The 15,841-nt window shown below is 43.3% G+C and overlaps 1 protein-coding gene across 3 annotated transcripts in view; it reads left to right on the top strand.

Moving 5' to 3' along the window:
* Positions 1-1,203: 1,203 nt before the first annotated feature.
* TSFM (Ts translation elongation factor, mitochondrial) overlaps positions 1,204-15,841 on the top strand; it is a 21,735-nt gene continuing 7,097 nt past the window's right edge. The window contains exons 1-6 of one of the 3 annotated variants that reach the window (XM_016923146.3): positions 1,204-1,336; positions 1,588-1,761; positions 4,633-4,761; positions 5,510-5,632; positions 11,469-11,556; positions 14,702-15,264. In XM_016923146.3, the coding sequence (XP_016778635.1) occupies positions 1,280-1,336; positions 1,588-1,761; positions 4,633-4,761; positions 5,510-5,632; positions 11,469-11,556; positions 14,702-15,108 (978 nt within the window). In that variant the 5' untranslated portion in view covers positions 1,204-1,279 and the 3' untranslated portion in view covers positions 15,109-15,264. Of the gene's footprint in view, positions 1,356-1,587; positions 1,762-4,632; positions 4,762-5,509; positions 5,633-11,468; positions 11,557-14,701; positions 15,265-15,841 lie in introns of those variants that run through there. The other 2 variants (XM_016923147.4, XM_016923148.4) reach the window with 2 other exon arrangements.

Genomic DNA, 15,841 nt, shown 5'->3' with positions numbered 1-15,841 from the left:
CTGAAGCTAAGGCTGCAGAGCTGTCCTTTGGACTGTAGTTTCTTCATGCTTTCCAGAGTTAGAGCCTTGATCACAGAACATCATTGTGTGCAGAAGAATACTGTACTTAGTACTAAGTTCTTTTCATCTTTGATTTTTCTTTAGCTTCATCAGTCCTTCCTTCCTAATCTCTAATCCCCTGAAGCCTAACACAGTTCCTAATGTGTTTTGCCTTCACCTCTTTTCTCTTCCCACATTGGTACTTCTGGTTGGGGCTCTCTTTACTTACTGCTTAGGCATATAGTCACCTTCTCTGGACTCCCTGCTTCCATGCTTTCTCCTTCAGTCCATTCCGCAAACTCTTGTGATCTTCCAAAATTAGCTCTGATTAGCTTTCACTGCCTGTAGAAGCAAGAACAAGCTCCTCTGCTTGGTACTTAGTCTGTGTCCATGTGATCCCAAATTACCTTCCTATTGCATTTCCTACTCCTTTGCTACGTGTATTGGACCTCTGGCCAAATTACAAAAGATGTACTCTTTGTTCTCTAAAACCACACTAAAGTTTTCTGACTTCTTTCACACTCTTTATGATAATCCTCTGCCTGAAAGGCTATTGCCACCTGTCAAAATCTTCATTATTCTTTGCCTCTTTCCTCAGCCTCTTGCTTGAATGTGATTTCTTTCTCCCTGAGACCCTTTAACTATTTGTTCATCTTATGGGACCTTAATTTGTCTTGCATGGACATTTGTGATTCTCATTTTCTCACCATTAAATTACCTTGGAGGGTAGGGCTGTGGTTTACTCCTGTCTAAACCCCTGAAGCCTAACACAGTTCCTGGCACACAACAGGTGTTCAACAGATATTGTGCTCATTCAATAAATATTTACTCGCTTTGTTAAATGGATTCCACCCCTGCCTTCCTAGGTGACCTTGGACAAATTCTCAAACCCATTCACCAACCACACAAGTTTGTTGTGAGTCATAAATGGATAATGAATATAAATGCGCATTGAAAATAAACATAAAATGTTACCCACATTTCTTGTGTTGTTGTTTTGTGACAACTTTATTTCTTGGTTTCTGTTATTTTACCTGGGGTGGGATGTGGGGGGTAATTCCTGTAAGAAATGTGTCGTCTCAAGAAATCAAGTAGAGGCGAGGACTGTGTTCCTCCGGCCAGCAGGTGGCACCATACTCGTTTGGTGCGTTCCGCTGGAGAATTCTGGCCCTTCCGCCGCGCCGTAGGTTTGTTGCCTCACCAGTGCGCCCGCCGGAGGGAGTTTATCGCGGCCAGGGAGATGTCGCTGCTGCGGTCGCTGCGCGTGTTCCTGGTCGCGCGGACCGGGAGCCACCCGGTGAGAAGTCCTGGTGCTGGTACCGACCTGCTGTCCCTGCAGCTCTCCTGTGCGCCTGTACCTTTCCCTTCCTCCCAACCTCGTTTGACTCCATCTCACCTTCCCCGACAGCATTGCCTCTGCCCAGTCCAGCCCCGGTGCACCCCCCTTTGCACACTGTCCGCTCCCTAAGGTCGCTTCCCTGCCCGTGTACCCTCCACCCTCTGGAGTTTGCTGCTTCCTGCTCCTCATCCCTTTCTTATCCCATCTAGGCTGGGTCTCTTCTGCGTCAGTCGCCCCAGCCAAGGCACACATTTCATGCTGGGCCCCGTCTGTCTGCCTCGGCCTCCAGCAAGGAGCTTCTCATGAAGCTGCGGCGGAAAACAGGCTACTCCTTTGTAAATTGCAAGAAAGCTCTGGAGACTTGTGGCGGGGACCTCAAACAGGTGTGTGTGTGGAGGGGTGCAGGGCGGAGTACTAGAGCTCGACCTCAGACTCTTGGGGCGGTCACGCTGGGGAGCATAAAGTTAGACTGCTCTTCAGTGACCATAATGGCACAGGCGTAAGTGGAAATCTGGCTTAAATGACAACCTTGGCCTTGACTTTGTCTTATTTGAAAGCAGTTGAGTATCCCAGGATTAACAAACCAGACTGTTACGGTGTTTCTTGTTCCCTGGAGCTGAAAGGGTTTGTGTGAGCTTTGGAGTCAGATTGTTCAGGAGTCAAATTGTGGGGCCCCCACACTGTCTGACTTTAGACTTTTTTTTTTTTTTTTTCAGACGGAGTCTTGCTCTGTGGCCCAGGCCGGCGTGCAATGGCACGATGTTGGCTCACTGCAATCTCCGCCTCCCGGGTTCAAGCGATTCTCCTGCCTCAGCCTCCTGAGTAGTTGGGATTACAGGCGTGCGCCACCACACCCGGCTATTTTATTTTTTATTTTTTTTGTATTTTTAGTAGAGATGGGGTTTCGCCGTGTTGGCCAGGCTGGTCTCGAACTCCTGGCCTCAGGTGATCCGCCCGCCTCGGCTTCCCAGAGTGATGGGATTACAGGAGTGAGCCACTGCGCCCGGCTTACTTTAGACATCTTAATCTTTCAGAGTTGTGTAGTTTTTGTCTGTACGGTCATGCGTCTCTTAACTAGGAAGATACATTCTGAGAAATGGCATCGTTAGGAGATTTTGGCTTATGCACATCATAGAGTACCTACACAAACCTAGATGGTAGATTGTACTACAACCTGGGCTATATGGAATTGCCAGCTGCTCCTAGGCTACAAACCGTTACAGAATGTTACTGGACTGAATACTGTAGGCAGTTGTAACACAGTGGTAAGTATTGTGTATCTAAACATAGAAAAAGTACAGTAAATAGGCATAAAAGATAAAAAACGATATATCTCCATAGCGAACTTATGTATGGAGCTTGCAGGACTGGAAGTTGCTCTGGGTGAGTCAGTGAGTGGTGAGTGAATATGAAGGCCTGCCTTAGGACACTACGGTGCACTATAGTAGACGTTAAAACACAGTACACATAGGCTACATTACATTTATAAGAAATTTTTTTCTCTGATAATAAGTTAACCTTAGTTTAATGTAACATTTTTATTTTATAAACTTTTAACATGTTTTAAACTTTTGGACTCTTTTGTAATAACAGCATAAAACACATATTGTACAGCTGTACCAAAATATTTTTCTTTATGCACTTTTTCTATGAGCTTTTTTCTGTTTTTAAAATTTTAAACTTTTTTTGGCTGGGCGTGGTGGCTCATGCCTGTAATCTCAGAACTTTGGGAGGCTGAGGCAAGTGGATCACCTGAGGTTGCGAGTTCGAGACTAGCCTGACCAACACGGAGAAACCTCGTCTCTACTAAAAAAAAATAAAATTAGCCAGATGTGGTGGCAAGGGCCTGTAATCCCAGCTACTCGGGAGGCTGAGGTAGGATAATCTCTTGAACCCAGAAGGCGGAGGTTGTGGTGTGCCGAGATCGTGCCATTACACTCCAGCCTGGGCAACAAGAGTGAAACTCTGTCTCAAAAAAAAAAAAAAAATTAAACTTTTTTTATTGAAATATCTTTTTTTTTTTTTTTTTTTTTTTTTGAGACAGAGTTTTGCTCTGTTCCCCAGGCTGGACTGCAGTGGCACAATCTTGGCTCACTGCAAGCTCCACCTCCCAGGTTCACACCATTCTCCTGCCTCAGCCTCCTGAGTAGCTGGGACTACAGGTGCCCGCCACCACGCCCGGCTAATTTTTTGTATTTTTAATAGAGACAGGGTTTCACCGTGTTAGCCAGGATGGTCTCGATCTCCTGACCTTGTGATCCGCCCACCTCAGCCTCCCAAAGTGCCGGGATTACAGGCGTGAGCCACCGCGCCTGGCCAAAACTTTTTTTAACTTAAAAAATTGTTTTGTTAAAAACGGAGACACAAACACATACATTAGCCTAGGCCTACACAGGAGTGGCATCATCATTAACACTGTGTTCCACTTTCACATCTTGTCCTGCTGGAAGGTCTTCAGGGGCAGTAACGGGCATGGACCTGTCATCTCCTATGATAACAATTTTTTTTGTGGAATACCTCTCGAAGGACCTGCCTGAAGCTGTTTTACTGTTAAATTTTTTTATTTTTTATTTTTTTGAGACAGAGTCTCACTTTGTCACCCAGGCTGGAGTGCAGTGGCGCGACTGATCTTGGTTCACTGCAACCTCCGCCTCCCGGGTTCAAGAGATTCAGCCACCCGAGTAGTTTATAAGTTGGAGTACACTCTAAAATAACAATAAAGTATATGTATTGTAGTAAATACATAAGCCAGTAACATAGTTACTCATTATTGTTTCAAGTGTCATGTACTATATGTAATTGTATGTGCTATACTTTAATAGGACTGGCAGCACAGACGTTTTCTTTACACTAGCATTGCCACAAACATGTAGGTAATATGTTGCCCTACAATGTTAGGAGGACTACCGTGTCACTAGACAATAGGAATTTTTCAGCTCCATTATAATCTTAGGGACCATCATCATATATGCAGTCCGTCATTGTCCGAAATATCGTTATGTGGTGCGTAACTGTATAAAGAAAATACAGCTGTGTGCCCCATAGGGTTGTTGTGAAGATTAGATTCATCCAAGGCACCAGTTATAATAATACCTGGTATTTGGCATTTAGTGGTAGACTGCTAGTAAATGATAGATTACTTTAGTTTCTGTTAGAGAATTTAGAGAATCAGGAAACCTGAGTATATCTTAGAACTACATTTAGTTCTAAATTCTGTGGCTTTGTTGTCTGCTCTTTTTCCTCTCAATTTACAGGCAGAGATCTGGCTCCACAAGGAGGCCCAGAAGGAGGGCTGGAGCAAAGCTGCCAAGCTCCAAGGGAGGAAGACCAAAGAAGGCCTGATTGGGCTGTTGCAGGAAGGAAACACAACTGTATTAGTAGAGGTGAGTTGTTGGAAATTCCAGATACCAAGAACAGCTGTCCCTTGGGTGTAAAGCTTGTAGTAGGCCCTAAAGGGGCCTGTTCTTGAACAAGAGATCTGTTTAAGAACCATAAAGGGGAGTTGAAGTTAAACTCATGAAACCTTGGGTATTAGTTACGAATTTGTTTAAGTATAGAAATGTACTGGTGTGTTGATGAGAAATGGCCTGGCAGTCTAGAATATTACTCCTGAATGTGAGTCTGGCATAGGCTTACACCTTGTCACTGATTGTTTCCTGGAACAGTTAGATTATAAGTTAATGATATTAATTGTTACTGAATAGAGAGTAGGTATTTTAGAGGAGGTTTGGGGGCCATAATTGGTGAAGAGTCAGATGTGGATTAGTTTAGAGTGAGAGATGGGGATAAACAAGATAATAGCATAAGTGGTTTGGAGTTGGGATGGCTGGAGAATGAGGTGATGATGGTGTGCAGACATAGGTAAGTGGTGAACTTGTGGTGAGTCCTTCAGGACATTATTGAACCATCTTCTGAATATACAGGCTATTGCTAACTCACTGGCCCAACATAAATCACTTCATTCTGTTCCAGGCTAGGAGAGGAAGCGTAGCTTTAAAATTTTGGAGTCTTTTTTTTTCCGTTGAGTCTGTAGCTTGTTCTATCAGTATCTTGATTTACTCTCCAGCCTTAAGGTACTTTTGGAAATGATCATTAAACAGCTTATACAGCTGTATCAATTTGTTCCCACAGGTAAACTGTGAGACAGATTTTGTTTCTAGAAATTTAAAATTTCAACTGTTGGTCCAGCAAGTAGCCCTTGGAACCATGATGCATTGTCAGACCCTAAAGGATCAACCCTCTACATACAGTAAAGTAAGTTTGGGGTTTGTCTCCAGTGTGCTGAATTTGCTGTCCTCATTGGGTCTTTTGCTGTTCCTATTGTAGACATTCTCATGTCTCATTCCGTTACTTCACATCTCTGCTTAAATGCTATCTCTTTGCATAGAATTACCCTTCCCCCGTTGCTATATCCCCGTGTCATGCTGCATTTAAAATTTTTTATTATGGTGCTTATATATTACATTTTAATTTATCTGTGTGTTGTCTATCTTCCCCAGCAGAATGTAAGCTTTATGAGGCAGGGAATTTGTCTTTTCACTGTTGTATCTCTGGTGAAAGAGAATTGGGCCCACTACTTATTTGGAGCTCAATAAATCTTTGTCAGATGAATGAATGAATGATTGAATGCATGCATGCCAGTGAAATGGAGTTAGCCAGATCAAGTGAAGCCATCTGAGGCTTTGTGTTCAGAAATTTGGAATGGTCTTAGGAAAGAATTTCTAAATAAAGAGATTGGAGCCAGGTGTGATGGCTCACCCCTGTAATCCCAGCACTTTGGGAGGCTGAGGCAGGCAGATCACCTGAAGTCGAGAGTTCAAGACCAGCCTGACCAACATGGAGAAACCCGTCTCTACTAAAAATACAAAATTAGCTGGGCGTGGTGGCGCTTGCCTGTAATCCCAGCTACTTGGGAAGTTGAAGCAGGAGAATCGCTTGAACCCGGGAGGTAGAGGTTGCAGTGAGCCGTTGTACTCCCCGCTGGGCAATAAGAGCAAAACTCCGTCTCAGAAAAAAAAGAGAGAGAGAGATTGGAAAAGACATGGTTTAGGAAAATAAGCATATTCTTATCCATAGAGGGATCAAGGAAAGGAATTATGTCATTCTGCCTTTGACTCAGCCTTATTGCCAAGGCAAAAATGAACCAACCACTCACAGTAATTTTTTTGAGTTTATTACCAACTTTTTTTATCTTCTTTATCCTTCTCTTGAGATGTCTTGGTAAATGTTAATTATTATTGGCATTACATAGTCATATGGAAAACAATGTTGAGATTATTTTTTTAAATTGTATTGAGTAGGTAAGTCACTTGAACTAGAAATTTTAGCTCTGATTTTGCCAGTAAACACCAGTGTACCCTTTTGTTTTGTTTTTGTTTTTGTTTTTTGAGATGAAGTCTTGCTCTGTCACTCAGGCTGGAGTGCAGTGGTGCAATCTTGGCTCACTGCAACCTCCACCTCCTGGGTTCAAGCAATTCTGCATCAGACTCCCGAGTAGCTGGGACTACAGGCGCCCGCCACCACACACGCCTAGTATTTGTATTTTTTGTAAAGACAGAGTTTCACCATGTTGGCCAGGCTGGTCTTGAACTCCTGACCTCAAGTGATTCGCCCGCCTCCGCCTCCCAAAGTGCTGGGATTACAGGCGTGAGCCACCATGCCTGGCCCCAGTGTACTCTTTTTCCAGATTCGCCATTTATTAACATTTTGCTGTATTTGCTTTATCACTTCTTTTTTTCTTTTAGAGACAGATCTGGCTTTCTTGCCCAGCCTGGAGTGCAGTTGCACAATCATTGTTCACTGCTGCCTCAAATTCCTGGGCTCAAGTGGTCTTCCCACCTCAGACTCCTGAGTAGCTGGGACTACATGTGCACACCACTATGCTAGGCTCATTTTTAAGTTTTTTGTAGAGACAGTCTTGCCATCTTGCCCAGGCTGGTCTCAAACCTCTGGGCTCAAGAAATCCACCTGCTTTGGCCTCCCAAAGTGTTGGGATTATAGGCTTGGGTCACTACAGCTGGCCCTATCACTTTTTATATACATGTTATCATTACCCTTTTTTTTTTTTTTTTTGAGATGGAGTCTCTCTGTCACCCAGGCTGGAGTGCAATGGTGCCATCTCGCTCACTGCAACCTCTCCCTCCCAGTTCAAGCGATTCTTCCACCTCAGCCTCCCAAGTAGCTGGGATTACAGGCACCTGCCATCATGCCCGGCTAATTTTTTTTGTATTTTTGTAGAGACGGGAGTTTCACCATGTTGGCCAGGCTGGTCTTGAACTCCTGACCTCAGGTGATCTGCCCACCTGGGCCTCCCAAAGTGCTGGGATTACAGGCGTGAGCCACTGCACCCGGTCATCATCACTGTTTAAAAAAAATCTTTTTGTAAGTATGTTACAGACATCAGGATCCTTTATTCCTTCAGCATGTATCTTGTAAAAACAAGGACATTCTTATATAACCACAGGACAGTGATCACATTTAGGATTTTTTTTTTCTTTGAGACAGAGTACAGTGTTGTGATCTCAGCTCACTGCAACCTTCACCTCCTGGGTTCGAGCAATTCTTATGCTTCAGCCTCCTGAGTAGCTACGATTACAGGCATGCATTACTACTTCCAGCTAATTTTTTTTGTGCTTTTAGTAGAAATGGGGTTTTGCCATGTTGGTCAGGCTGGTCTCGCACTCCTGACCTCAGGTGATCTGCCCGCCTCGGCCTCCCAGAGTGCTGGGATTACAGGCGTGAGCCACCGCACCCGGCCAAAATGTGTTAGTTTTAATAGTTGTCATTCTACTGTTAGAAATAAATTTCCCTTCTCCTTTTTATTTAGTGATTTATTCAGCACTAACATTGACTCGTGGGTTCTTATTTTATACAATAAGTTATAACTCATTATTCGTTTTGATGCTCAAATTATCTGCGGATTTGACCAATGCAAGCTGACTGTAATGTCCTTTGATATGTCCTTATTATTTTCTGAGTATTTTCTTACTTTTTGGCTTTTTTGTTTATTCTTATCTTTTGGGTTTATGTCATACTTTCCTTTCCCCAACTGTGGAATGGGCCACTTCTTCAAGGAGTCCTGGTCCTTTTTAGTTGGGGAATGGTTTTTAGAAACCAAGATTTGAATGTTAGGTGTGCTGATTTCTTTTCTTTTCTTTTTTTTTTTGAGACAGAGTGTTGCTCTGTAGCCCAGGCTGGAGTGCAGTGGCGCGATCTTGGCTCGCTGCTACCTCTGCCTCCTGGGTCCCGGTTCAAGCAGTTCTCCTGCCTCAGCCTCCCGAGTAGCTGGGATTACAGGCACGTGCCACCATACACAGCTAATTTTTGTATTTTCAGTAGAGACAGGGTTTCACCATGTTGGGCAGGCTGGCCTTGAACTCCTGACCTCGTGATCCACCCATCTTGGCCTCCCAAAGTGCTGGGATTGCAGGCATGAGCCACTGCGCCTGGCCAGGTGTGCTGATTTCTACTGAGATGTCATTTGTTCTTTGAGCAGACAGTGCAGGTGTATGTGCTGTGTGGGTGTGGTTCAATCCTTCCTTTTTCATAGCAACTTCAATATGTTTACTGTTTTTACTTATGTACTCATATGTACTAAGTGTTACAATATATATACAAAATTGTTTCAGAATTGCTACCCCTGACCACTGCAAATAACAAAACTACTAAGGAGTTCAAGATTTATTTGTAGTTCTTTTTGTCTTTACATTGAAGTTAGGTGGTCAAATGACTCCGTTTAGTTATTTGGATTTTTTTTTTCCTTCTGTGAGCTTATGTTACTCATTTGAAATATAGTTTTATATTTCTTTGTAGTCAGTATTTATTTTCACCCCAATATGTGTTGATTTAATTTTATTTTAATTTTATTTTTTAAATGTGTGTTTTTTTTTTTTTGGCTGGGCACAGTGGCTCATGCCTGTAATCCCAGCACTTTGGGGTTTTTGGTTTGTTTTTTTAAATCTTTTTTATATTAATAGAGATGAGGTTTCACCATATTGGCCATGCTGGTCTCAAACTCCTGGCTTCATTTCAAGTGATCTGCCTGACTTGGCCTCCCCAAAGTGCTGGGATTATTGGCATGAGCCATGGCACTGGGCCAGATTTTTTTTTTTTTTTTTAAGATGGAGTTTCACTCTCATTAGCCAGGCTGGAGTGCAATGGCGTGATCTCAGCTCACTATAGCCACCGCCTCCTGGGTTCAAGTGATTCTCCTGCCTCAGCCTCCTGAGTAGCTGAGATTATAGGTGCCCGCCACCACACCTGGCTAATTTTTGTATTTTTAGTAGAGATGGGGTTTCACCATGTTGGCCAGGCTGGTCTCGAACTCCTGACCTTAGGTGATCCACCCGCCTCAGCCTCCCAAAGTGCTGAGATTACAGGCATGGGCCACCGTGCCCGGCCGGCCAGGTTCAGTTTTATTTTTGAATACATAAGATACATTAAGAAAGTCCTCAAAGTTAAAACTGTCAAAAAAAAAAAGTATGCTCAGAGGAGTCTTACTGCTTCTCTCCCTTCTACCCCGTTCCTATCCATCCCTTTATTTAGATAACCAGTGTCATTGGATTGTGGTTATCCTTTCAGTATTTCTTTTTGCAAAAATAAGCATATTTATACAAATAGTTCTTTGTTGCACAGATAGTAGTATAATATGCATATACACTTATAATCTGCTTTTTTCACTTAATAATATGTCCTGGAAATACTCCATAGCAATTCATGAAGGTCATCCTTTTTATTTTTTCCAACTACATAGTATTCTGTTGTGTGGATGTGCTATAGTTTAATCTCCTGCTATGTTTGGGCATTTAGGCTGTTTTTAAAATTTTCTGATTAGAAATAATTGTTCAATGAATAATCTTGTGCAGTATTATTGGAAGTATATCATCAAGGTGAATTCATAGAAATAGGATTTCAGGGTCAAAGGATAAATGCATATGTAGTTTTATTAGATACTACAACTTCACACCATTGGATTTGTACCATTTTGCATTCCCATCAAAAATGTGCAAATCTAGCTCTAACATTTTATGATTTTATGAAAATGTTGTTCTTGGCCAGGTGCAGTGGCTCACGCCTGTAAACCTAGCACTTTGGGAGGCTGAAGCAGGTGGATCACTTGAGGTCAGGAGTTCAAGACCAGCCTGGCCAACATGGTGAAACCCTGTCTCCACTAAAAAAGATATAAAAATTTGCCAGGCATGGTGGCGCATGCCTGTAGTCCCATCTACTCGGGAGGCTGAGGCAGGAGGATCGCTTGAACCCGGGAGGCGGAGGTTGCAGTAAGCTGAAATCATGCCACCGCACTCCAGCCTGGGCGGCAGAGTGAGACTCCATCTCAAAAAAAAAGAAAATACTGTTCTTGGCCAGGTGCAGTGGCTTATGCCTGTAATCCCAACCCTTTGGGAGACTGAAGCAGGAGGATCTCTTAAGCTAAGAGTTCAAGACCAGCCTGAGCAACATAGGGAAACCCCATCTCTATATTTAAAAGAAAAAGAAAATAATTGTTCTTGATTTCTAGGAAATTACATTCTAGGAAGTTAGGCTGGAGGATGAGAGTGGAATATAATTGGGGGTGGTGCAGTGATAGAATAAAATGTTTATAAAGATGGAACTGTTACCAATTTTTAACATTCTTGCCTTAATGAAAATATTGTCTACACTTAGTTGTCTTAAATAATGTTTTCTTTCTTTCTTTCTTTCTTTTTTTTTTTTTTTGAGATGGAGTCTCAATTCTGTTTCCCATGCTGGAGTGCGCTGGCATAATCTGAGCTCAGTGCAACCTCCGCCTCCCAGGTTCAAGGGATTCTCGTGTCTCAGGCTCCCCAGTAGCTGGGATTACAGGCATGTGCCACCATGCCCAGCTAATTTTTGTATTTTGTTAGAGACGGGGTTTCACCATATTTGCCAGGCTGGTCTCGAACTCCTGACCTCAGGTGATCCACCCGCCTCGGCTTCCCAAAGTGTTGGGATTACAGGCATGAGCCACCACGCCTGGCCAATACTTTTCTTAGAGATAGACTATTTTTGCCTATTCTTTTGATAATTTGAATAGTACAGAATCAGTTCATGTTTGTTTTCTTTGTGCACTTAGGGTTTCTTGAATTCCTCTGAGCTTTCTGGACTTCCAGCTGGGCCTGACAGAGAAGGCTCACTCAAGGATCAGTTGGCTTTAGCAATTGGTGAGTATTTGTAAAGGTTCTGGAAACTGGAATTTAGGGACTGGATCTCTTGTTATCTTGTTCCTCCAAATCTAGGTCAAGAATCATGTGCCTACAAGGGTCAGATGATACGAACGTGAGAAGTGGTGTGTGTGTTAGATGTTAGGGAACATTAGGCATCTTTTTTTTTTTCGAGACGGAGTCTTGCTCTGTTGCCCAGGCTGGAGTGCAGTGGCGCAATCTCGGCTCACTGCAAGCTCCGCCTCCCAGGTTCCTGCCTCAGCCTCAGCCTCCCAAGTAGCTGGGACTACAGGTGCCTGCCACCACGCCCGGCTAATTTTTTGTATTTTTAGTAGAGACAGGGTTTCACCGTGTTAGCCAGGATGGTCTTGATCTCTTGACCTCGTGATCTGCCCGCCTTGGCCTCCCAAAGTGCTGGGATTACAGGCGTGAGCCACCGCGCCCGGCCACATTAGGCATCTTAAAGAGCTCATACGCTGCTGGAGGAAGTCCCATTGCCAAGCTCTAACCAATTGTTATATCTAGGGAAACGGAGTCCTGGGGTCATCAGAATTTCTAAATTCCTTTAAAGAATTTAGATTTATATCCAAAATCTCACGGGTTTTGGCTGTTTGCAACTAATTAAAATTATTTTCATCACTGTGCCAACAAAACAAAGCATGTCTTTAGGCAGAGATGGCCTTTTGACTTCCAGCTGAGTACTTTAGTATATGCTGTAGGGAAAATAGTACATTAAAGATTATTTCCTCTTCTTTATAAAAGGTGGCAGGACAATTGAGGAGCATTGTTTTTAGGAATTTGATCTTTCTTTTCAAAAAATCTGGTTGTGAATTTGTAAAGATACATTCTTTTAGAGCCTGTTGGCTATAGGAACCACATCTGGATCATTGTGGTCGGACTAGCGAGGATCTTGCTTTCTTCCTAAGTATCCTTGATGGAGGGTGGGTGGTAGGGAAGGGTTGGAGCTTGCTGGGAATTTACTAATCTGAAGTTTCCAGTCAAGGCATCAATTCCGTTTTTATCAGGTCATCTTGTATTATCTATGATGTTTCAATGAGTCATGGGTGAGAAACCAGGCAGACAGCTATGTATGAGGCTTATTAAGAAATTCTGGAAGAGCTGGGTGTTTCAGCCTTGTCAGTTTCTGGGAATTAACTATTGGGTATATGCTTTGAGCTATTTTAAAATTTGTTTTGGTTTCTGGATTCTCCTTTTTCATGACTTTTAGATATGACTATGGCTAATCCAGGCATACTTATACAGACCCTTTTGTTTATTCTCCTACCCCTTTCTACCTTTTGGCTTATTTGGACTTCTGTTAGAAGAGAATAACATCCTGAGAGAAAGGGGAAAAATAAGTTACAATCTGTTTATGGTTCTCATAAATAACTCTTGACAATGTTATCTTTTCTGTTTTTGATGAGAGGAAATTGAAACTATCCGATGACATGGAGCTTTGAGCTGTGGACTTTTTCCGGATAGAAGGGATGATCAGGAGTTGTCTCTGTCGGTTATGGAGTATTCAGGATGGTGGGAAAAAGCACTTAATTGCTTTGGAGTCAGATCTGAGTTTTAATTCTAACTCTGCCTTGTGTTACTAGGTGGGTTACCTAAGTTCTCTAAGCCTAAGCTTATTGTAATAGTAGCTAGCATTTGAGTGCTATGTGCTAGATACTATAGTTAATGCTTTATTTATTTATTTATTTTTGAGACGGAGTCTTGCTCTGTTGCCCAGGCTAGAGTGCAGTGGCACAATCTCGGCTCACTGCAAGCTCTGCCTCCCGGGCTCACGCCATTCTCCTGCCTTAGCCTCCTGAGTAGCTGGGACTGTAGGTGCCTGCCACCACGCCCAGCTAATTTTTTGTATTTTTAGTAGAGACAGGGTTTCACTGTGTTAGCCAGGATGGTATCGATCTCCTGATCTTGTGATCCGCCCACCTCGGCCTCCCAAAGTGCTGGGATTACAGGCGTGAGCCACTGCACCCGGCCCTAGTTAATGCTCCATATATATATATGTGTGTGTGTGTATACATATACGTGTATATATATACACGTATATATATATATACACGTATATATATACACACACATAAATTTTTTTTTTTTTTTTGAGATGGAGTTTTGCTCTTGTTGCCCAGGCTGGAGTGCAATGGCATGATCTCGCTCGCTGTAATCTCTGCTGCCCAGGTTCAAGCAATTCCCCTGCCTCAGCCTCCCGAGTGGCTGGGATTACAGGCATGTGCCACCATGCCTGGCTAATTTTTTGTATTTTTAGTAGAGACGGGGTTTCTCCATGTTGGTCAGGCTGGTCTCAAACTCACGACCTCAGGTGATCTGCCTGCCTCGGCCTTCCAAAGTGCTGGGATTACAGGCGTGAGCCACCACGCCTGGCTGCTTTTACATATATTATTTATTTCTCCCCAAAACCCTGAAAGGTAGGTGGTCTCGTCTCTATTTTAAAGGTGAGGAAACAAAGGCTTGATAGATTTAGTAAATGAGATTATGTCATTGAGTCACTTGCCCGAGGTCATATAGTCAGTAAATAGGCAGAACTGAGACCTGAGTCACACATACTTGTGTCACCACAACCTATGTTTGTTTGTTTGTTTTTTTTTTTGGAGAGAGTCTTGTTCCCAGGATGGACTGCAATGGTACGATCTCGGCTCACTGCAACCTTCGCTTCCTGGGTTCAAGTGATTCTCCTGGTTAGTTGGGATTACAGGTGCATACCACCACGCCCAGCTGATTTTTGTATTTTTAGTAGAAACAGGGTTTCATCCATGTTGGCCAGGCTGGTCTTGAACTCCTGACCTCAGATGATCCACCCGCTTCAGCCTCCCAAAGTGCTGGGATTACAGACGTGAGCCAATACACCCAGCCTGTTTTTAAGTACCAGAGTGCCTGGCACATAGTTGGTGCTTCATAAAGGTATTCTTCACTTCCGCCACTCCCGCTCTCCTGCCCCATACCCCTTTTCCTCTTTCTACAAAAACTGAAAATGGTATCTCTTCATCTTACTGCATATCCTGTGTAAATGCAAAGGGACTGTCTTCCAAACTGGGCCTCTTCTGTGCATATTTTGGTACCATCACAGACATCACAATTTGTTGGTGTGTTGGTTTTTTGTTTTTGCTTTTCTTAATAGGAAAACTGGGAGAAAACATGATTCTTAAACGAGCTGCATGGGTGAAGGTGCCATCTGGGTTCTACGTTGGCTCTTATGTCCACGGAGCAATGCAGAGTCCCTCACTTCACAAGCTGGTGCTGGGGAAGTATGGGGCCCTGGTCATCTGTGAGACGTCTGAACAGAAAACAAACCTTGAAGATGTTGGCCGCCGCCTTGGGCAGCATGTGGTGGGCATGGCCCCCCTCACTGTTGGCTCCCTGGACGATGAGCCTGGGGGAGAGGCAGAGACTAAGATGCTGTCCCAGCCATATTTGCTGGATCCCTCCATTACCTTGGGGCAGTATGTGCAGCCTCAGGGGGTGTCGGTAGTAGACTTTGTGCGGTTTGAATGTGGAGAAGGTGAAGAGGCAGCAGAAACTGAATAGGTTCCAGAGACTTTTGGCCCAGGAGGAATATTTACTTTTAGCTCTGGACATCATTACAAAAAAGGAATATTTCCCAAACCTCTTCAGACCGAGAATGCATGGGTAAAATTATTAAATAGTTGTATAATAAAAATAATTTTTTCCTTGTTTGCGTAATACTGGATTTAGCTTTTCTGTGCCTTTCAAAAACAACAGGTGGGCCTTATTGACGTGATAGTGTCTTGGAGAACAGGCATCAACAATACTGCTGCTCCCTTCAACATAGATTTATTATGGTATTTCTGAAATTTCTAACTTACAAGTTCTGTCTTACACCTTTTATGACATAGAACTCTTTTGTTCTGTTTTTGCTTTGCGACACTGTGAACCGTGCTTCTGCCTCGGAACCTCCCTAGTTATATTACTTGTGCCACATGGATTTCTTTGGGATTATTGATTCAAACCTAGAGTTGTCTGGAAAATGTGGGTTCTCTTCTTTGTGATTGTCTGTAGTATGCTTTGAAGGTGCTCTGCAGTGGTAGACACACTGGTTCTGGCCTCGTTTAATGAAATTAATAACACATGCCCCTATTTCTCTTTTGGATGATGTGTGGGTGGGTGGGTACTGAGGTTTCCTGGCCAGCTGTAAGGCAGATTTTGACATTCTTGTGCCAGAAACAGAAATTAGAGTAGTCCAGTTACCCAGAGAGCTCACTTAACATTGCCTCTTTACTTCCCCAGTACTGAAACATTT

The sequence above is a fragment of the Pan troglodytes genome, chromosome 10 (genome assembly GCF_028858775.2).
Source record: "Pan troglodytes isolate AG18354 chromosome 10, NHGRI_mPanTro3-v2.0_pri, whole genome shotgun sequence".
Taxonomy (NCBI): Eukaryota; Metazoa; Chordata; class Mammalia; order Primates; family Hominidae; genus Pan; species Pan troglodytes.
Note: the sequence above shows the minus strand (reverse complement) of the source record. Positions and strands in the feature narration are given on the sequence as shown.